This window comes from Oncorhynchus gorbuscha, linkage group LG20, assembly GCF_021184085.1.
Source record: "Oncorhynchus gorbuscha isolate QuinsamMale2020 ecotype Even-year linkage group LG20, OgorEven_v1.0, whole genome shotgun sequence".
In the NCBI taxonomy this organism is placed as follows: domain Eukaryota; kingdom Metazoa; phylum Chordata; class Actinopteri; order Salmoniformes; family Salmonidae; genus Oncorhynchus; species Oncorhynchus gorbuscha.
The window spans coordinates 26,207,933-26,230,995 of NC_060192.1; the positions used below are offsets into that span (position 1 = coordinate 26,207,933).

The following is a 23,063-nucleotide window of genomic DNA, read 5'->3' on the forward strand; positions in this document are numbered from 1 at the left end:
TACACTGTCTTATGTAAATTCATGTTGGCCTAGATCACTGTTCTTCCAATATGTAGAATCATATTTTCAATTTACTTATGACATATGATATGTTTTTGTATGAAAAACATTTTTGTTCACCATTTCATGTACTTTTACTCTTCGTGATTACCCAAGGAATACTTTTTGTATTTTTCATTATTTGTACAGTCGTTCTTTATGGGTCTGTTTCTTGTGTCACCATATTAGACCTCCATCCCAATTCAGAGGGCAGAAGAACCCACCATTCCAGCCCAGAGGAAGGCCCTAAAAATTGTCAAAGACTTCAGCCACCCTAGTCATAGACTGTTCTCTCTGCTACCACACGGCAAGCAGTACTGGAGCGCCACGTCTAGGTCCAAGAGGTTTCTAAACAGCTCTACCCCCAAGCCATAAGACTCTTGAATATCTAATCAAATGGCTAGACAGACTATTTGCACCCCCCCCCCCCATTTACGCTGCTGCTACTCTGTTATTATCTATGCATAGTCATTTTAATAACTCTACCTACATGTACATATTACCTCAATTACCTCGACTAACTGGTTCCCCCGCAAATTGTCTCTGTACTGCTACCCCCTGTATATAGCCTCCACATTGTCTCTGTACTGGTACCCCCTGTATATAGCCTCCACATTGTCTCTGTACTGGTAACCTCTGTATATAGCCTCCACATTGTCTCTGTACTGGTACCCCCTGTATATAGCCTCCACATTGTCTCTGTATATAGCCTCCACATTGTCTCTGTACTGGTAACCTCTGTATATAGCCTCAACATTGTCTCTGTACTGGTACCCCCTGTATATAGCCTCTACATTGTCTCTGTTCTGGTACCCCCTGTATATAGCCTCCACATTGTCTCTGTACTGGTAACCTCTGTATATAGCCTCCACATTGTCTCTGTACTGGTAACCTCTGTATATAGCCTCCACATTGTCTCTGTACCAGTACCCCCTGTATATAGCCTCCACATTGTCTCTGTACTGGTAACCTCTGTATATAGCCTCCACATTGTCTCTGTACCAGTACCCCCTGTATATAGCCTCCACATTGTCTCTGTACTGGTAACCTCTGTATATAGCCTCCACATTGTCTCTGTACCAGTACCCCCTGTATATAGCCTCCACATTGTCTCTGTACTGGTAACCTCTGTATATAGCCTCCACATTGTCTCTGTACTGGTAACCTCTGTATATAGCCTCCACATTGTCTCTGTACTGGTAACCTCTGTATATAGCCTCCACATTGTCTCTGTACCAGTACCCCCTGTATATAGCCTCTCTATTTTTATTTTACTGCTGCTCTTTAATTATTTGTTACTTTTATTTATTTTTTGTTGGTATTTTTCTTAAAACGGCATTGTTGGTTAAGGGTAAGTAGGAATTTCACTGTAAGTTGTATTCGGCGCATGTGACAAATACAATTTGATTTGATTTGAACAGAGACAGAGGGGTGCGAGGACATTTGTCCTAAACAGGGTACTTTGTTATTTTCCTATTTTAAACACTTACACACAATGTGTAGAACATTTGAAGGGTCACTAAAATGACTCCTCTGCTCCTCAGAGGGGGAAGGGGAGGACCATCCTCCTCAGTGAATTTCATAAAAATAAAAATTTTAAAGTACTTTTTAGAAAAAACTACAGAAAATATATTCACACGTCACCAAATAATTGATTAAAACACACAGTTTCACAACAAAGGTCTACAGTAGCCTCAACAGCATTCTCTGGGGTAGCACAATGAAATAGCCAGATGACAGCTAGCTTCCGTCTTCTTCTGGGACTTCAATACAAAACCTAGGACACTTACGGTTCTCCCGCTTTTCCATACACTTACACAGTAATTATGACAACTTCCGGGAGGACATCCACCAACCTCTCAGAGCTCTTGCAGCATGAACTGACATGTTGTCCAACCAATCAAAGGATCAGAGAACGAATATAGTACTGAAGGCATAAACTAGAGCTAGCTAGCACTTAATTTCTTCAAAAATGGTGGAGCAAATGCAGATAGCTAGTTTAGCCTACTCAAACACCTGGCTCAAACAGAGGGATGCTATGTTAGCTAGTTGGCTATAACTATCCAACACTGGAACTCTTCCAAGTCAAAGTAAGCTTTGGTTTTTACAAATTTACTGCCACAGGGGCCTGCCGTTGTAACTGCTAAACAGCTTATTGACTGTACACTGTACTGCATGATTATAGCACCTGTTTACTCACCTCTTAGTTCTATTGGCTATGTTGACTATGACATTACTTTAGCTAATGCTGTGACTAGGATGTAGGCTGTGAGTAGTGGTTATAATATGAAGGTTTGGCTTGGAAATGTATTTTTTTCAGACAGCTGATATGTTGTGCAAGTCCACAAGCGAAAGGAAAAGATGAGAGGAGGAGAGTGCATAGATGCGAGAAGTAACAGCAACAAGCTGTTTGTATGTGGCTATGAAAGGGATTTGTTTGCGTTTGATCAGGGGTGTGTTCATTCCGATGGTTCTGTTGGAAAACACCTACGTGCACCTACGTTGTAAACTTTCATTCATAGGCTAGGTTGTAGCAACCTCATGATCGGTATATGTCAAATTTGAGTATTATGTAGCAGCCTAAACCTATTCGGTGTTACATTGAGCTGGGTGAAAGGAATATGAATGACAGTCATCCAATATGCTGTAATAGAAATAAGGCCACGCTCATTATTATTTTTTGTGTGTCTTTCCTCATCTTAAACAGCACAGACCGCCACTGTTAACCATTTGACTACTTAGTCCACTTTCATTAAACCCACCCACCCCCTATTTTAAAGCAGAATTATCTACAACACTTATTTTGATTCTATATCATTTCTAAAATTACAATGAATCTGGTGTGAGACCATTATACCGCACTGTGTAATTGCTCAATCCATCATTCCAATCCCTGATTTCTCAATGGACATATGTGAGATTGTTTACATGGCCCAGATGTGTGTGTGTGTGTGTGAGAGAGAGAGAGAGAGAGAGAGAGAGAGAGAGAGAGAGAGAGAGAGAGAGAGAGAGAGAGAGAGAGAGAGAGAGAGAGAGAGAGAGAGAGAGAGAGAGAAAGAGAGAGAGAGAGAGAGAGAGAGGGAGAGAGAGAGAGAGAGAGGGGGAAAGAGAGAGAAAGAGAGAGAGGGGGAGAGAGAGGGAGAGGGGGAGAGAGAGAGAAAGGGGGAGAGGAGGGGGAGAGAGAGAGAGAGGGAGAGAGGGAGAGAGAGAGAGACAGAGAGAGAGAGAGAGAGAGAGAGAGAGAGAGAGAGAGAGAGAGAGAGAGAGGGGAGAGAGAGATAATATGTTGGCAACAGTGTGAATGTTGTCATATAATCGCTGGTCTAATCCCACTGTCATTGGGCCTACAGTATAATAGCAGACCAGGCAGGTAGAGAGAGGAGCGCTGACAGTGTACCCAGCAGAGCTGACTTCAGATATCTGCCCAGGCCCGGCTGCAGTGTGGTGGCACACCCCTCAGGGGAGCTGTAGTGGCTGGGGGCCCTCTCCCCCCGGCCTGGCCTGGCAGCAGCACTGTTATTCTGTATTTACCCTGGCTAACGGCTGTGCAGCTTTAGAGGTTTGGCAGGGTGCAGTCACACAGTCTCACATTCTATTGGCCAGCGTTAAATAACTGCTCCTTTTCTGCCCCTCACTAAGCAAATGGGAGGAAAGCGGGATAAAGATGGGGATGTTGTTTTGAGCTAGCTCCTATATTTCCCTCAAATGCCAGATAGCCTCCTCCATGACACACACACTGTGTTCCCTCATCACTTAAGAAATGACCTCTAATTAGTGTTTGTTTTTGGAGCTTCAGCTGCCAAAAACAATTGGCCACTTTTTTCTCAACCTGCGCCAAAGTGTTGACTTGAATAGAGCCAGTGACAGAATGGGAATAGCCCTGAGAGGAGGAATCGAATTCCATGCGAAATCCCTGTTATGATCACCAAATAACCATGTGACCTGGAGGGTTACCCTGGCGCAGTAAAGGCTGAACAGATATCAACAAACACTGGGATTGGACTGTAGATCGACATCGCTCCTGACCTCAAATAACCTGAGATATTTTCCCTCCATATGAGAGTAGCCTAAATAAGAGAGAGAGGCAACCCATAAACATTAAAACACAACTTTGAGGGGAGGCTGTGACATGGCACCAAAAACACACACACAAACACACACCCGTAATGTAGAGTTCACAAAGGGGTGAGGCTCATGAGGAGCAATGATTCAGATGACAGGCAGTCCTCAAGCACTCATCAAGCAGTCATCAGGCAGTCATCACACACACAGTTCTAAAATGGCTGAATGAATCCCCCTCTCTATGCCCCAGGGAGAGACTGACAGAGTGTGTGAGTGAAGCCATGCTGAGCCCCATCTCAGTGCACAGCCAGGCCTGTGGCACACTGTGGAGTGGTGCAGGTTTCTGGGTTTCCCATGTTTACCACAGCACCCATAACTTGGCATCAGAGGAGGAAGTGAGTGAGTGTGGGGTAGAGTAGAGGGCTCTCAGAGGGGAAAAAAGTGTGTCTCTAAACACGGACAGCTAGCCTTGGGCTGGTCCAGTTCTGCTTGTTTTGCTGATTTCCCTTTGACCTTTCTTTCTCCCATGGACCTCTGACCTTCACCTCTGACCCATACCCAGGGAAAACCTAAATAAATCACTGCAATAAAATGTGGGACAGAAGCTGAGCATTCAGAATTAAATACATGATTGGTATTGAATGATCCATTAAAGTCATATTTTGTGCATGACCACATTGGCCATTTCACATCCTCACATGACCTCCAACCTGTGTCACAGATGGAGAGAGATGAACCTTTAGGCTCACAATACAGGGGGAGTGATATAGGACATTCTATAGAGACAGAGGTCAGCTCAGCCTTAATAGTAAGGACGGGAATATTGTTTAGGTCCAGCAATACCTAGCATATCAAAGTTCTGGAGGAAACCTGAGTTTACGATATGGATAGATCTACAAAGAAACAGAGCCAGAGTGACTGGGCCACAGGAGGCTGCTGAGGGGAGGATGGCTCATAATAACGGCCGGAACAGGGTAAATAGAATGGCATCAAACACCTGGAAATCATTCCACCTATTCCACTCCAGACATTACCACCAGTCCTTCCTTCTCCATTAAGGTGCCACCAACCTCCTGTGGACAGGGCTGAATGAAGCAGGACGTCTGGTTTAGGATACAGATGGTTACAGAGTGACTGGGCTGAATGAAGCAGGACGTCTGGTTTAGGATACAGATGGTTACAGAGTGACTGGGCTGAATGAAGCAGGAAGTCTGGTTTAGGATACAGATGGTTACAGAGTGACTGGGCTGAATGAAGCAGGACGTCTGGTTTAGGATACAGATGGTTACAGTGTGACTGGGCTGAATGAAGCAGGAAGTCTGGTTTAGGATACAGATGGTTACAGAGTGACTGGGCTGAATGAAGCAGGACGTCTGGTTTAGGATACAGATGGTTACAGAGTGACTGGGCTGAATGAAGCAGGACGTCTGGTTTAGGATACAGATGGTTACAGAGTGACTGGGCTGAATGAAGCAGGAAGTCTGGTTTAGGATACAGATGGTTACAGACTGACTGGGCTGAGCTGGGCAGGTCTAGTTAAGGATACAGAGGGAGAGTGACTGGGCTGAGCTGGGCAGGTCTGGTTAAGGACACAGAGGGAGAGTGACTGGGTTGGGCTAAGCTGGGCAGGTCTGGTTAAGGATACAGAGGGAGAGTGACTGGGTTGGGCTGAGCTGGGCAGGTCTGGTTAAGGACACAGAGGGAGAGTGACTGGGCTGGGCTGAGCTGGGCAGGTCTGGTTAAGGATACAGAGGGAGAGTGACTGGGCTGAGCTGGGCAGGTCTGGTTAAGGATACAGAGGGAGAGTGACTGGGCTGAGCTGGGCAGGTCTGGTTAAGGATACAGAGGGAGAGTGACTGGGCTGAGCTGGGCAGGTCTGGTTAAGGATACAGAGGGAGAGTGACTGGGCTGAGCTGGGCAGGTCTGGTTAAGGATACAGAGGGAGAGTGACTGGGCTGAGCTGGGCAGGTCTGGTTAAGGATACAGAGGGAGAGTGACTGGGCTGAGCTGGGCAGGTCTGGTTAAGGATACAGAGGGAGAGTGACTGGGCTGAGCTGGGCAGGTCTGGTTAAGGATACAGAGGGAGAGTGACTGGGCTGAGCTGGGCAGGTCTGGTTAAGGATACAGAGGGAGAGTGACTGGGCTGAGCTGGGCAGGTCTGGTTAAGGATACAGAGGGAGAGGGAGAGTGACTGGGATGAGCTGGGCAGGTCTGGTTAAGGATACAGAGGGAGAGTGACTGGGCTGAGCTGAGGTCTGGGCTGGGCTGAGAGGATACAGAGGGGAGTGACTGGGCTGAGCTGGGCAGGTCTGGTTAAGGATACAGAGGGAGAGTGACTGGGCTGAGCTGGGCAGGTCTGGTTAAGGATACAGAGGGAGAGTGACTGGGCTGAGCTGGGCAGGTCTGGTTAAGGATACAGAGGGAGAGTGACTGGGCTGAGCTGGGCAGGTCTGGTTAAGGATACAGAGGAGAGTGACAGAGGGTCTGGTTAGAGAGGAGAGTGACTGGGCTGAGCTGGGCAGGTCTGGTTAAGGATACAGAGGGAGAGTGACTGGGCTGACTGGGCAGGTCTGGTTAGCTGGGCACTGGGCTCTGGGCAGGTCTGGTTAAGGATACAGAGGGAGAGTGACTGGGCTGAGCTGGGCAGGTCTGGTTAAGGATACAGAGGGAGAGTGACTGGGCTGAGCTGGGCAGGTCTGGTTAAGGATACAGAGGGAGAGTGACTGGGCTGAGCTGGGCAGGTCTGGTTAAGGATACAGAGGGAGAGTGACTGGGCTGAGCTGGGCAGGTCTGGTTAAGGATACAGAGGGAGAGTGACTGGGCTGAGCTGGGCAGGTCTGGTTAAGGATACAGAGGGAGAGTGACTGGGCTGAGCTGGGCAGGTCTGGTCTGGTTAAGGATACAGAGGGAGAGTGACTGGGCTGAGCTGGGCAGGTCTGGTTAAGGATACAGAGGGAGAGTGACTGGGCTGAGCTGGGCAGGTCTGGTTAAGGATACAGAGGGAGAGTGACTGGGCAGAGGGAGGGAGAGTGACTGGGCTGAGCTGGGCAGGTCTGGTTAAGGATACAGAGGGAGAGTGACTGGGCTGAGCTGGGCAGGTCTGGTTAAGGATACAGAGGGAGAGTGACTGGGCTGAGCTGGGCAGGTCTGGTTAAGGAGGGAGAGTGACAGAGGGAGAGTGACTGGGCTGAGCTGGGCAGGTCTGGTTAAGGATACAGAGGGAGAGTGACTGGGCTGAGCTGGGCAGGTCTGGTTAAGGATACAGAGGGAGAGTGACTGGGCTGAGCTGGGCAGGTCTGGTTAAGGATACAGAGGGAGAGTGACTGGGCTGAGCTGGGCAGGTCTGGTTAAGGATACAGAGGGAGAGGGCTGACTGGGGTTAAGGATGAGCTGGGCAGGTCTGGTTAAGGATACAGAGGGAGAGTGACTGGGCTGAGCTGGGCAGGTCTGGTTAAGGATACAGAGGGAGAGTGACTGGGCTGAGCTGGGCTGGGCAGAGGGAGAGTCTGGCTGAGCTGGGCAGGTCTGGTTAAGGATACAGAGGGAGAGTGACTGGGCTGAGCTGGGCAGGTCTGGTTAAGGATACAGAGGGAGAGTGACTGGGCTGAGCTGGGCAGGTCTGGTTAAGGATACAGAGGGAGAGTGACTGGGCTGAGCTGGGCAGGTCTGGTTAAGGATACAGAGGGAGAGTGACTGGGCTGAGCTGGGCAGGTCTGGTTAAGGATACAGAGGGAGAGTGACTGGGCTGAGCTGGGCAGGTCTGGTTACAGAGGGAGAGTGACAGCTGGGCAGGGGTTAAGGAGAGGGAGAGTGGGGCTGAGCTGGGCAGGTCTGGTTAAGGATACAGAGGGAGAGTGACTGGGCTGAGCTGGGCAGGTCTGGTTAAGGATACAGAGGGAGAGTGACTGGGCTGAGCTGGGCAGGTCTGGTTAAGGATACAGAGGGAGAGTGACTGGGCTGAGCTGGGCAGGTCTGGTTAAGGATACAGAGGGAGAGTGACTGGGCTGAGCTGGGCAGGTCTGGTTAAGGATACAGAGGGAGAGTGACTGGGCTGAGCTGGGCAGGTCTGGTTAAGGATACAGAGGGAGAGTGACTGGGCTGAGCTGGGCAGGTCTGGTTAAGGATACAGAGGGAGAGTGACTGGGCTGAGCTGGGCAGGTCTGGTTAAGGATACAGAGGGAGAGTGACTGGGCTGAGCTGGGCAGGGAGAGTCTGGTTAGGATACAGAGGGAGAGTGACTGGGCTGAGCTGGGCAGGTCTGGTTAAGGATACAGAGGGAGAGTGACTGGGCTGAGCTGGGCAGGTCTGGTTAAGGATACAGAGGGAGAGTGACTGGGCTGAGCTGGGCAGGTCTGGTTAAGGATACAGAGGGAGAGTGACTGGGCTGAGCTGGGCAGGTCTGGTTAAGGATACAGAGGGAGAGTGACTGGGCTGAGCTGGGCAGGTCTGGTTAAGGATACAGAGGGAGAGTGACTGGGCTGAGCTGGGCAGGTCTGACTGGGCTGAGCTGGGCAGGTCTGGTTAAGGATACAGAGGGAGAGTGACTGGGCTGAGCTGGGCAGGTCTGGTTAAGGATACAGAGGGAGAGTGACTGGGCTGAGCTGGGCAGGTCTGGTTAAGGATACAGAGGGAGAGTGACTGGGCTGAGCTGGGCAGGTCTGGTTAAGGATACAGAGGGAGAGTGACTGGGCTGAGCTGGGCAGGTCTGGTTAAGATACAGGGAGAGTGACTGGGCTGAGCTGGGCAGGTCTGGTTAAGGATACAGAGGAGAGTGACTGGGCTGAGCTGGGCAGGTCTGGTTAAGGATACAGAGGGAGAGTGACTGGGCTGAGCTGGGCAGGTCTGGTTAAGGATACAGAGGGAGAGTGACTGGGCTGAGCTGGGCAGGTCTGGTTAAGGATACAGAGGGAGAGTGACTGGGGGCTCTGAGCAGAGGAGAGTGGGCTGGCTGGGCAGGTCTGGTTAAGGATACAGAGGGAGAGTGACTGGGCTGAGCTGGGCAGGTCTGGTTAAGGATACAGAGGGAGAGTGACTGGGCTGAGCTGGGCAGGTCTGGTTAAGGATACAGAGGGAGAGTGACTGGGCTGAGCTGGGCAGGTCTGGTTAAGGATACAGAGGGAGAGTGACTGGGCTGAGCTGGGCAGGTCTGGTTAAGGATACAGAGGGAGAGTGACTGGGCTGAGCTGGGCAGGTCTGGTTAAGGATACAGAGGGAGAGTGACTGGGCTGAGCTGGGCAGGTCTGGTTAAGGATACAGAGGGAGAGTGACTGGGCTGAGCTGGGCAGGTCTGGTTAAGGATACAGAGGGAGAGTGACTGGGCTGAGCTGGGCAGGTCTGGTTAGGATACAGAGGGAGAGTGACTGGGCTGAGCTGGGCAGGTCTGGTTAAGGATACAGAGGGAGAGTGACTGGGCTGGTTAGCTGGGCAGGGGCAGGTCTGGTTAAGGATACAGAGGGAGAGTGACTGGGCTGAGCTGGGCAGGTCTGGTTAAGGATACAGAGGGAGAGTGACTGGGCTGAGCTGGGCAGGTCTGGTTAAGGATACAGAGGGAGAGTGACTGGGCTGACTGGGCAGGTCTGGTTAGGATACAGAGGGAGAGTGACTGGGCTGAGCTGGGCAGGTCTGGTTAAGGATACAGAGGGAGAGTGACTGGGCTGAGCTGGGCAGGTCTGGTTAAGGATACAGAGGGAGAGTGACTGGGCTGAGCTGGGCAGGTCTGGTTAAGGATACAGAGGGAGAGTGACTGGGCTGAGCTGGGCAGGTCTGGTTAAGGACTGAGGGAGAGTGAGGGCTGAGCTGGGCAGGTCTGGTTAAGGATACAGAGGGAGAGTGACTGGGCTGAGCTGGGCAGGTCTGGTTAAGGACACAGAGGGAGAGTGACTGGGCTGAGCTGGGCAGGTCTGGTTAAGGACACAGAGGGAGAGTGACTGGGCTGAGCTGGGCAGGTCTGGTTAAGGATACAGAGGGAGAGTGACTGGGCTGAGCTGGGCAGGTCTGGTTAAGGATACAGAGGGAGAGTGACTGGGCTGAGCTGGGCAGGTCTGGTTAAGGATACAGAGGGAGAGTGACTGGGCTGAGCTGGGCAGGTCTGGTTAAGGATACAGAGGGAGAGTGACTGGGCTGAGCTGGGCAGGTCTGGTTAAGGAGAGGGAGAGTGACTGGGCTGAGCTGGGCAGGTCTGGTTAAGGATACAGAGGGAGAGTGACTGGGCTGAGCTGGGCAGGTCTGGTTAAGGATACAGAGGGAGAGTGACTGGGCTGAGCTGGGCAGGTCTGGTTAAGGACACAGAGGGAGAGTGACTGGGCTGAGCTGGGCAGGTCTGGTTAAGGACACAGAGGGAGAGTGACTGGGCTGAGCTGGGCAGGTCTGGTTAAGGATACAGAGGGAGAGTGACTGGGCTGAGCTGGGCAGGTCTGGTTAAGGATACAGAGGGAGAGTGACTGGGCTGAGCTGGGCAGGTCTGGTTAAGGATACAGAGGGAGAGTGACTGGGCTGAGCTGGGCAGGTCTGGTTAAGGATACAGAGGGAGAGTGACTGGGCTGAGCTGGGCAGGTCTGGTTAAGGATACAGAGGGAGAGTGACTGGGCTGAGCTGGGCAGGTCTGGTTAAGGATACAGAGGGAGAGTGACTGGGCTGAGCTGGGCAGGTCTGGTTAAGGATACAGAGGGAGAGTGACTGGGCTGAGCTGGGCAGGTCTGGTTAAGGATACAGAGGGAGAGTGACTGGGCTGAGCTGGGCAGGTCTGGTTAAGGATACAGAGGGAGAGTGACTGGGCTGAGCTGGGCAGGTCTGGTTAAGGACACAGAGGAGAGGACTGGGCTGAGCTGGGCAGGTCTGGTTAAGGATACAGAGGGAGAGTGACTGGGCTGAGCTGGGCAGGTCTGGTTAAGGATACAGAGGGAGAGTGACTGGGCTGAGCTGGGCAGGTCTGGTTAAGGATACAGAGGGAGAGTGACTGGGCTGAGCTGGGCAGGTCTGGTTAAGGATACAGAGGGAGAGTGACTGGGCTGAGCTGGGCAGGTCTGGTTAAGGATACAGAGGGAGAGTGACTGGGCTGAGCTGGGCGGATCTGGTTAAGGATACAGAGGGAGAGTGACTGGGCTGAGCTGGGCAGGTCTGGTTAAGGACACAGAGGGAAAGTGACTGGGCTGAGCTGGGCAGGTCTGGTTAAGGACACAGAGGGAGAGTGACTGGGCTGAGCTGGGCAGGTCTGGTTAAGGATACAGAGGGAGAGTGACTGGGCTGAGGATACAGAGGGAGAGTGACTGGGCAGGTCTGGTTAAGGATACAGAGGGAGAGTGACTGGGCTGAGCTGGGCAGGTCTGGTTAAGGATACCAGAGGGAGAGTGACTGGGCTGAGCTGGGCAGGTCTGGTTAAGGATACAGAGGGAGGGTGACTGGGCTGAGCTGGGCAAGTCTGGTTAAGGACACAGAGGGAGAGTGACTGGGCTGAGCTGGGCAGGTCTGGTTAAGCATACAGAAGGAGAGTGACTGGGCTGAGCTAGGCAGGTCTGGTTAAGGATACAGAGGGAGAGTGACTGGGCTGAGCTGGGCAGGTCTGGTTAAGGATACAGAGGGAGAGTGACTGGGCTGAGCTGGGCAGGTCTGGTTAAGGATACAGAGGGAGAGTGACTGGGCTGAGCTGGGCAGGTCTGGTTAAGGATACAGAGGGAGAGTAACTGGGTGTGGAGAGCAGAAACAGGTCTTGTTGAGATGGGGAGCAACAGCTACCAGGCAACTGAGATTGATGGATGGAATGCCTGTGTGGTAGCAACCTTTGAGGAGAAGAAAGGCAGTGTCCAGCGTCCCTCGCCCAAACAGAGCTGTGAGCAGGAAAACCCAGATTCAGAGCTACTGTAGTTAAATACTGCAGTGAGGGTGGGAGGGGGCAGTGGGAGGAGTATCTATCAGTAACCTCACTGGATTCCCATTCTCAGCCTCTTTGGTCATATAGTGCTGCTTCACTCTGACCTGCACAACCCAGCTCAACCTCTATGACTGTGTAGAGGAGACATAACACAGAACAATACGAGCCTGATTCAAAGATCAGCCGCTGACTGACTCTTTTAATCTATAGAACCTGCAGGAAATGACACGTGTAAAAGTATGTCAACATACACAGCACATGCCATATCTGATATTATTATGGGATTCATCTCTGATATAGTATGTTATTTGAGTAAGACAAGAAAAAAATGCAGAAGAATATAACTATGTTTATTGTTTATTTAGCTACTTCATTACCTATTCTCTGGCAATTCTGCCATTCTGAGTTTGTGAAACCCTGTTCTGGACTACAGAGTTCCTGCTTTCTGCTTTGAAGCAGTGCAGTTTCACGCTCTCTCTCTCCTTTGTAAAATGCTTTTTGATTGCGCAATAATTCAACATGTAATTGCGGTAAAACACTGTATTGAAAGCAACCAGTGTTGTTACTGTTGAAGATAAATGGGTCCCAGTTTTCTGGTCTGAATTGTGTTTATTATTGAACAAAGGACACTCACGTCGGCCATTCAAGGTGGGTGCATAGGCCTATACGTTAAATGTACTGTTAGATATCAACTATCAGTACTATTAGGCTATACTTAAGAGTTAGCGATCGAGTTAACCACTTACTCAGGTGGTGAATTATCCCCAAATGAATTATGTGATATGTGATATTTACGCCCAAAAAAGGTGTAGACAAATGCATCTCTATTGAACGAAAAAAAAACGGAAAATTCTGGAACCCTATTTTATATTAACATAATAACAACAATTGCATAGTTGTCGAACTTCAAATTCATGACAATGACTGGTTTAGGTTGCAAGTTAAAGGCATCCAAAAGTAATCAGCTTACGTTATTCATTTTGAGTAAGGAGTAACTAATCCTTCTCTGACCCTGCTGGACTCCCCACACCACTGGGATTCCTTAACATGATGTATTAGGAGACCTGTGCCATACACTTCTGACAGTAGCATAAGAGAAATGTGAAGAGAATGAACACCGAATGAGCATGGAAAAGGGTCAAATATATATTTTAGCATTTATTTCCCTAGCCGCCTTTTGCCATTGAAATGCTCAGTCTGATCGAGTGGGCGTGTTGATTAAAAAAACGTGTATATATTTACATACACAGCCCTGATTGGCGGATAGAATCATCTAGACTCGAGTCTACCCCGCTTACCCCTTCAAAGTAGATCAGATTGTGATGTTATTATCTGGGCCAAAAACTCCATCCCACTGAAATAGGCTGAAATGCCAGGAATTATTTTCAAACACTTCTCACACAAAAAGGGCATTATCATCATTTTCACAATTTCAGAGTATTATCTCATTCTCATAGTGTCGAAATAGAACAAAAACAGGAAAATCACGTTTTTGACTGCAATGTCCATTTTAGTATGTTAAAAAGCAGCTTTTCTGTATTGGAATGGTGTGGGCGTACCCCAACAACAGAATGGTGTGGGCGTAAACAACAGACGTAAACAAATGGTGTGGGCGTTCCTTCCATCTTTGGTGTGGGCGTACGCCATGGTGTGGGCGTACCCCAAAGGTGTGGGCGTACCCCAACAACAGAATGGTGTGGGCGTACCCCAACAACAGAATGGTGTGGGCGTACGCCAACAACAGAATGGTGTGGGCGTAAGCCAACAACAGAATGGTGTGGGCGTACCCCAACAACAGAATGGTTTGGGGCGTACCCCAACAACAGAATGGTGTGGGTGTACCCCAACAACAGAATGGTTTGGGGCGTACCCCAACAACAGAATGGTGTGGGCGTACCCCAACAACAGAATGGTTTGGGGCGTATACCAGTCATTGAAAATATTAATGCGAGTAGACCACTGATTGGCCAGTTCAGCCATGATTATGAGGAAATAGCAAGCATTTTTTTAAACGGTCTGTTGGATATGCAAGTTTGAGGTGGAATTTTTGAAGTGTTTTTTCCCCCTCCAATTTATGCTTTGGACACAAATATGAGTATAGGACAAGTCAACAACCTTATTTGGGTATGGGTAAGTTAACAGAATATGACATTTTAAAAGTGAGATTTTCACTGGACATTTACTTTAAATGAACTCTCAGAACGTAGGATGGAAATGTAATTACTGTAAAATATAGTAATTAGCTACACAAAACCAGCCCGGTAAAACCATTACAGTACAACGGTTTGATTTGTTTGATCGTAGCTAGCTACTTAGCTAGCTACATAGCCGTCTTTGTATCAAAGATAATTGTGTAGTCTAGAGCGATTTTCTAGGTTCGCTAGCCATCTATTGTCGTTCTTTTAACGCAACGTAACGTAAACAACACTGCTAGCTAGCCTGCTAGCCCCCGAATAGCAACACTGCAGAAACTATTACACTCAACGGAACGACTTGATTAGTGTAGTGTCAACAACGCACCCACTGCCAGCTGGCCTACTTCAGCAGTACTGTATCATTTTAATCATTTTAGTCAATAAGATTCTTGCTACGTAGCTTAACTTTCTGAACATTCGAGACGTGTAGTCCACTTGTCATTCCAATCTCCTTTGCATTAATAGCCTCTTCTGTAGCCTGTCAACTATGTGTCTGTTTATCCCTGTTCTCTCCTCTCTGCACAGACCATACAAACGCTCCTCACCGCGTGGCACTGGCCAAAGCGCACGACCCACGTGGAGTTCCAGGTCTCCGGTAGCCTCTGGAACTGCCAATCTGCGGTCAACAAGGCAGAGTTCATCTCAGCCTATGCCTCCCTCCAGTCCCTCGACTTCTTGGCACTGACGGAAACATGGATCACCACAGACAACACTGCTACTCCTACTGCTCTCTCTTCGTCCGCCCACGTGTTCTCGCACACCCCGAGAGCGTCTGGTCAGCGGGGTGGTGGCACCGGGATCCTCATCTCTCCCAAGTGGTCATTCTCTCTTTCTCCCCTTACCCATCTGTCTATCGCCTCCTTTGAATTCCATGCTGTCACAGTTACTAGCCCTTTCAAGCTTAACATCCTTATCATTTATCGCCCTCCAGGTTCCCTCGGAGAGAAATGAGCTTGGTGCCTTGATAAGCTCCTTTCCTGAGGACGGCTCACCTCTCACAGTTCTGGGCCACTTTAACCTCCCCACGTCTACCTTTGACTCTTTCCTCTCTGCCTCCTTCTTTCCATCCTCTCCTCTTTTGACCTCACCCTCTCACCTTCCCCCTACTCACAAGGCAGGCAATATGCTCGACCTCATCTTTACTAGATGCTGTTCTTCCACTAACCTCATTGCAACTCCCCCAAGTCTCCGACCACTGCCTTGTATCCTTTTCCCTCTCGCTCTCATCCAACACCTCCCACACTGCCCCTACTCGGATGGTATCGCGCCGTCCCAACCTTCGCTCTCTCTCCCCGCTACTCTCTCCTCTTCCATCCTATCATCTCTTCCCTCCGAAACCTTCTCCCACCTATCTCCTGATTCTGCCTCCTCAACCCTCCTCTCCTCCCTCTCTGCATCCCTTGACAGTCCCCTAAGGCCGGCTCGTCCTCCCCTCCCGCTCCGTGGCTCGATGACTCATTGCGAGCTCACAGAACAGGGCTCCGGGCAGCAGAAATGGAGGAAAACTGCCTCCCCTGCGGACCTGGCATCCTTTCACTCCCTCCTCTCTACATTTTCCTCCTCTGTCTCTGCTGCTAAAGCCACTTTCTACCACGCTAAATTCCAAGCATCTGCCTCTAACCCTAGGAAGCTCTTTGCCACCTTCTCCTCCCTCCTGAATCCTCCGCCCCCTCCCCCTCCTCCCTCTCTGCAGATGACTTCGTCAACCATTTTGAAAAGAAGGTCGACGACATCCGATCCTCGTTTGCTAAGTCAAACACACCGCTGGTTCTGCTCACACTGCCCTACCCTGTGCTCTGACCTCTTTCTCCCCTCTCTCTCCAGATGAAATCTTGCGTCTTGAACAACCTGCCCGCTTGACCCTATCCCCTCCTCTCTTCTCCAGACCATTTCCGGAGACCTTCTCCCTTACCTCACCTCGCTCATCAACTCATCCCTGACCGCTGGCTACGTCCCTTCCGTCTTCAAGAGAGCGAGAGTTGCACCCCTTCTGAAAAAACCTACACTCGATCCCTCCGATGTCAACAATTACAGACCAGTATCCCTTCTTTCTTTTCTCTCCAAAACTCTTGAACGTGCCGTCCTTGGCCAGCTCTCCCGCTATCTCTCTCTGAATGACCTTCTTGATCCAAATCAGTCAGGTTTCAAGACTAGTCATTCAACTGAGACTGCTCTCCTCTGTATAACGGAACAAAGCTAATCTCTCTCCTCTGCTCTCATCCTTCTAGATCTATCGGCTGCCTTCGATACTGTGAACCATCAGATCCTCCTCTCCACCCTCTCCGAATTGGGCATCTCCGTGGGCGGCCCACGCTTGGATTGCGTCCTACCTGACAGGTCGCTCCTACCAGGTGGCGTGGCGAGAATCTGTCTCCTCACCACGCGCTCTCACCACTGGTGTCCCCCAGGGCTCTGTTCTTGGCCCTCTCCTATTCTCGCTATACACCAAGTCACTTGGCTCTGTCATAACCTCACATGGTCTCTCTTATCATTGCTATGCAGACGACACACAATTAATCTTCTCCTTTCCCCCTTCTGATGACCAGGTGGCGAATCGCATCTCTGCATGTCTGGCAGACATATCAGTGTGGATGACGGATCACCACCTCAAGCTGAACCTCGGCAAGACGGAGCTGCTCTTCCTCCCGGGGAAGGACTGCCCGTTCCATGATCTCGCCATCACGGTTGACAACTCCATTGTGTCCTCCTCCCAGAGCGCCAAGAACCTGGCGTGATCCTGGACAACACCCTGTCGTTCTCAACTAACATCAAGGCGGTGGCCCGTTCCTGTAGGTTCATGCTCTACAACATCCGCAGAGTTTACCCTGCCTCACACAGGAAGCGGCGCAGGTCCTAATCCAGGCACTTGTCATCTCCCGTCTGGATTACTGCAACTCGCTGTTGGCTGGGCTCCCTGCCTGTGCCATTAAACCCCTTCAACTCATCCAGAACGCCGCAGCCCGTCTGGTGTTCAACCTTCCCAAGTTCTCTCACGTCACCCCGCTCCTCCGTTCTCTCCACTGGCTTCCAGTTGAAGCTCGCATCCGCTACAAGACCATGGTGCTTGCCTACGGAGCTGTGAGGGGAACGGCACCTCAGTACCTCCAGGCTCTGATCAGGCCCTACACCCAAACAAGGGCACTGCGTTCATCCACCTCTGGCCTGCTCGCCTCCCTACCACTGAGGAAGTACAGCTCCCGCTCAGCCCAGTCAAAACTGTTCGAGAATGGTGGAACAAACTCCCTCACTGCCAGGACATTTACCACCTTCCGGAGACACCTGAAACCCCACCTCTTTAAGAATACCTAGGATGGTTAATGTAATTACTGTTTTAATGCACTATTGTTATGACTGCCCCACTGGATGTCATAAGGTGAATGCACAAAACCTCTGGATAAGAGCCTGCGACTTAAATGTAAATGTAATGTAAATGTAATGCTTAACAGACTTACCTGAAACTCACAAAGCCTTATGTATCCTTTTTTCATCATGTTCTACAACAGCTTTAACAACATTGTTCTTTTAAGAAAGGCAATCTTTAATCATTAGGCAGAAAATGACAGCATTTGGAAGCAAACTGCATCACGGCAAGGTTCTTGCAGGTTTGCTCAGTCTAGGCCTCAGTTTCGCTGTGGTGCTGAAGTCACAACCACTCAGATATTGAAAAGCGTTGTTGTTGTCATTGACCAGCGGCCATTGCAACATGCTAAAGAGAAAATTCTGCATGTCCATTGAGTGCACAGTCCACACACACCTTTGGTCTGCCAAAAGTTATGCTGCCTTAGATTGCCCTCTGTAGCCCCAGCCAGACAAACCCACACAACTGGACACAAGCCTGGGTAAATGCAGCTTACAGTACCTGTACAATACTAGACACAGGCCTGATTGAACACTAGTTTGATTCTCTGGACCAAATATTCAGATGACACCGAATGAATAATTCAGTATTGTACTGTAATTACAACTGGAGAATAATTGCAGGGCCATTCTGATGTTGTTTTGAACAATTCATTTACAGTGCAGAAAAATATAGCTTATTATGACAAAACCCCTTTTTGTCATTTACAAATATGCTGTAGTTCTGTAATGAAGGGCTGGTGGGAGAAAAGCTTAGCAACTTCACATTTCACTGCAATATTTCCAAAACAAAATCTGTTTGAAAACACCATGACAGGTTCAACTGAAATTACAGTCATTAGTTGTATTTTTCTTAAACAAAAACATTGTGTAAATGTATAGGAAATGTGTGGGCATAAGTGAATGTGAATATAGCTCTAACCCTCTTGACCACGATGCCCCACAGCCAACACTTCAAGGATGACCTCTGCTGTATTTGCATAAATGTATCTTTCATAGTGACTGAATCAGTGTCTTCGTTTAGTTTTACCACTGCAGTTTATTTTGGGGTCCTGTTCGCATTCGTAGTCTGCCTTAATTGTGGGGTTGGGGTGTAAGTCAACCTAAAATAACCCTGGGCCCCACACGGATCAACACAGAAAGGGACACCCCTCATCACAGAAAGGGATACCCCCTAATCACGACTAATGAAAAGCTGGGCAAATAATAACAGTGCTCTTTCAAACCAACAGGTAACATAGTTAGAAGTGCCACTCCAAGGCCATAACGTTCATAGACTGATGATCTGTCATACTGTGAACTGTGAATCAATCTGAATGATCATATAGACTGTGTATACAAAACATAATGCTCTTTCCGTGACATAGACTGACCAGGTGAATCCAGGTAAAAGCTATGGTCCCTTATTGATGTCACATGAGGCGGTTTCAAAAAATGCGTCACTTCCTGATTGGATTTTTATCTGGGTTTCGCCTGTAACATCAGTTCTGTTGCACTCACAGACAATATCTTTGCAGTTTTGGAAACGTCAGAGTGTTTTCTATCCAAAGCTGTCAATTATATGCATATTCGAGCATCTTTTCGTGACAAAATATCTTGTTTAAAACGGGAACGTTTTTTATACCAAAATTAAAATACTGCCCCCTAGTCGTAAAAGGTTAAATCAACTTCAAACAGCGTTGGTAAAGGGCAGGAGACAGGTTAAATAATACTTGTTAAGCCTTGAGACAATTTAGACATTAATTGTGTATGTGTACCATTCAGAGGGTGAATGGACAAGACAAAAATTGCCTTTGAACAGGGTATGGTAGTAGGTGCCAGGCGAACAAGTTTGTGTCAAGAACTGAAACGTTGCTGGGTTTCACACGGTCAACAGTTTCCCATGTGTATCAAGAATGGTCCACCATCCAAAGGATGTTAGTTAGAAACTTCCTTCAAACTGCCCTTTAAAATGAGGCAGGGTGATTTTTTTTAATGAGCATGGCCTTATTTCTATTACAGCATATTGGATGACTGTCATTCATATTCCATTCACCCAGCTCAATGTAACATCACTAGGTTTAGGCTACAACATGATACTCCAATTTTCCCTATACCCATCATGAGGTTGCTACAACCTAGGCTATGAATGAAAGTTTACAACATAGGTGCACAGATCGAGAGAAAAATAGTAAACACGGTGACAGAAAGTGACATATTCAATACCGCCTTGCACCCTCTTGCCTGGATCTAGCTGATCTAGGGTGCAATCATTAGTCCACTCCAAACAGTTGCAAAGGAGAGATTCTATTGGACAAATTCAGGTATGTTTATTCCTGTTTCGTTTTGCATTCATTTAAGAAATGTTTTTCAACAGAATCGCCGTAATGAATCACTGATCACCTGGCCGCAAACACAGTTACATTTCATAGCAGCCACATACGAACAGCATGATCACTTTGCTCATTGTATAATTCCTTCTAACATCTATGCGCTCTCCTCCTCTCACCTTTTCCCTTCGCTTGTGGACTTCATTGCAAAACACAACAGCTGTCCGAGACCAGGCAAAAAAAAAACATTCCAAGCCAAACCTTCATACCATAATCGCTAACTGCTACACACAGCCTACATGGTTGTCACCATATTCGCTAACATCATAGTCAACATAGCTACTAGAACTAATGCATTAGTAAACCCGCTAAAATCATGCAGTACAGAGTACAGCAAACACTTTATTAGCAGTTACAACGGTGGGCCCGGTAGCAATAAATTAATAAAACCTAAGCTTACCTTGACTTGGAAGACTTCCAGTGTTGGATAGCTATAGCCAGCTAGCAAACATAGCATCCCTCTCTGTTTGAGCTGTGTGTTTGAGTAGGCTAAACTAGCTAGCTGCATTTGCTAGCTAAGTATGTGAAAGTGAAAAAATACAACAAAATATAGATGGCTCACTCTTTCTTGCTTTTCCTTTATTTTTCAAGAAATTAATTTGCTCAAAACTATTCCACTATTGAGAACCATGAGCCTCCTAAGTTTTGTATTGAAGTCAATGTACCCAGAGAAGGACAGAAACTAGCTGTCTTATGGCTAAATCATGTTGCTACCCCAGAGAGTGCTGTTGAGACCTTTGTTGTAAAACAGTGTTTTAATAAATTATTTGGTGACGTGGATATATTTAGTATAGTTTTATCTAAAAAGGATAACTTTTTTAATGTTTCACTATTTAAATTTTTTATGAAATTCACTGAGGCAGATGGTCCACCACTTCCTCCCCTGATGAGCCTCCACTGGCATGCAGAGACATAAAAATGGTATGCACGGGTTTATCTGACTGGGGAAGTAGATAATGGTCTCATTGCCAAAATCCCAAAAGTATCCCTTTAACTTTGTGCAGGAGAGAGGCAACCATGATATTTTATTTTTGATAATTGAGTGGAGATATTGATTCATTTCAGTTTGACATTTCATTTGTACCTTTAAAAAAAAAATAACAGTCAACTGTGTATGTTGCTGGTTAATTATTACAGTTTAATAACTGTTTCATGCATTTAAAATATTATGTTAAGGTTCAAACCATACAGTATGTAGAGCAGCAGTAGTAACAACCTGACATACTAGGAAAATCATACAGTAGCAGAAAAAGAGTACACAATGTTTGTTGAATTGAATATGTCCCCATTAACAGTCACACTGGTATTCAGTGCAGTATGAATGGCCATGGCCCCAAGACTCTTAGACTTGTAAATGTGCCTATTTGTAAGTTAATAAGATGTGTCTGTATAATCTTCTCAAAAGTCACTATAAATTAGCATTTAAAACCTGTTTTTTTAATTATTATTTTTTTTAAATCAGGGGGCATGCCCCTGGAACCCACAAGCTAAATGTGTCCCCACCAATGTCAGAGTAGCTCCTACGCCCCTGATTGTGAGTGTGTTGTGAGTGACTGACCTGTTTACCGGCCACCTCCTTTACAGGGCAGTGGGAGAGGAAAGTCAACTCCAGTGTAGCCTCAAGAGTGTAAACTAGTATAAGGCTCCATGCCTTACCACAGTTTATCTGATACTGTGCAGATAGACTTAACACATGCCAGCCAGACAATGTGGAGATGTGGTTAGAGGAGGGGCAAAGCTGAAATATGCCAATGAGCCATGTCTGAGAAATGCAAGGTAATAAAGTTTCCACTGAGATGTAATTGTTTCTTTTGATTTTGATGATTTAGGCCTAGGGGTCTATGTGCAATTTCTTCCCTAGTAGGACTGATATTGTTCAGAAATATGTCGCCAAAATGGGCATCAAACCAACCACTCACCCACTCTGAATCCAGGACCTGTGAGAGTATCCGCTGACTGTCCGTTCTCGCCTATCAGTGTGGTATTGTTGCCCTGCTCACAGGTGTCCTGGCACTGGCCTTTCAAACAAATTCTCTTGCAGATGAGAGGGGCGATGACCACTTTGAAGCGCTCCCGGGTGGATGCGCGCTCTGCGCACCAGGCCAGCCTCTGGACACCCAGCCAGATGACGAGCAGATGGGAAATGATCAGAGAAGGCATCCTGGCATCCTTCACTGCCGTGCACGAAGAGATGAGGGCATTCACGGTGGCAAAATGCAATGCTCCTAAAGACTGTTTAGCCCTGGCCAAACCACCAATGGAGTCGGTATTCCTTTCAATCGAACCCTGAAAACAGCCGACTAACTTCCGTAGATAATCCAAAATGTTGATTATAAAGGTGCCTCATACAACGACAAAAGTATGGAGAAAACTCCAGTGGTGTAGTTCTTCCTTCCTTTCCTTTCAAAACAGCTCATTTCAGTCACCCTGCATATAACAATTATTCATTCAGAACAGTAAAATATATGCCTTTTTGTTGCTCAAATACAGGACGCCGTTAACAACCCAAAAGTTACCGAGATAACTTTCCCCTTTTCCTACCCGCTTTCTCGCTCTCTTTTCTCCCTGATGTTGCTTGGATGGTTGGCGTGTGCGTATCTGGGTTTGGGAAAGAAGGGGAGGAGAGAGGGAGAGGGAGCCAATCATCTCCAGAGAGGGCTGGCAGCAGGCCAGGCATGTTGGTCATTTCTCTAACGCCCCCTATCCTCCCATCCAGCGAAAGATAACCGCACAACTGTACGTGTCGCTCTAGAAAACACCTCCTTATCAAAAAAGTCTGAACTGCCAACAGTGCGTAGCAGCTCCTCATTCACAAAAATCTAGTTTACAGTTACAGTTGTGGGAGGAAAAGAGGTGCCTGTTGAGAAAACTGTTTCCCCCAAAAAACATGAATAATTAGCCCTCATAATTTAGGCCTATCTCATATATGGACAAATGAAAAATGGATGACCAATATTGGTACATACACTACTGTTCCAAAGTTGGAGTCACTTAGAAATGTCTTGGTTTTTGAAAGAAAAGCATCTTTTTGTCTAATAAAATAACATCAAATTGATCAGAAATACAGTGTAGACATTGTTAATGTTGTAAATGACTATTGTAGCTGAAAACCACAAAACACCAGTCTCAACATCAACAGTGAAGAGGATGCTGGCCTTCTAGGCAGAGTTGCAA

General features: G+C 47.9%; 1 protein-coding gene across 4 annotated transcripts in view; it reads right to left on the reverse strand.

Annotated features, from left to right (window-relative positions):
• LOC124007164 (latent-transforming growth factor beta-binding protein 3-like) overlaps positions 1 to 22,490 on the reverse strand; it is a 62,153-nt gene extending 39,663 nt beyond the window's left edge. For all 4 annotated transcript variants that reach the window (XM_046317517.1, XM_046317519.1, XM_046317518.1 and 1 more), the window contains exon 1: positions 21,809 to 22,490. In XM_046317517.1, coding sequence (XP_046173473.1) covers positions 21,809 to 22,049 — 241 coding nt within the window. In that variant the 5' untranslated portion in view covers positions 22,050 to 22,490. The remainder of the gene's footprint in view (positions 1 to 21,808) is intronic.
• Between the last annotated feature and the right edge of the window lie 573 nt (positions 22,491 to 23,063).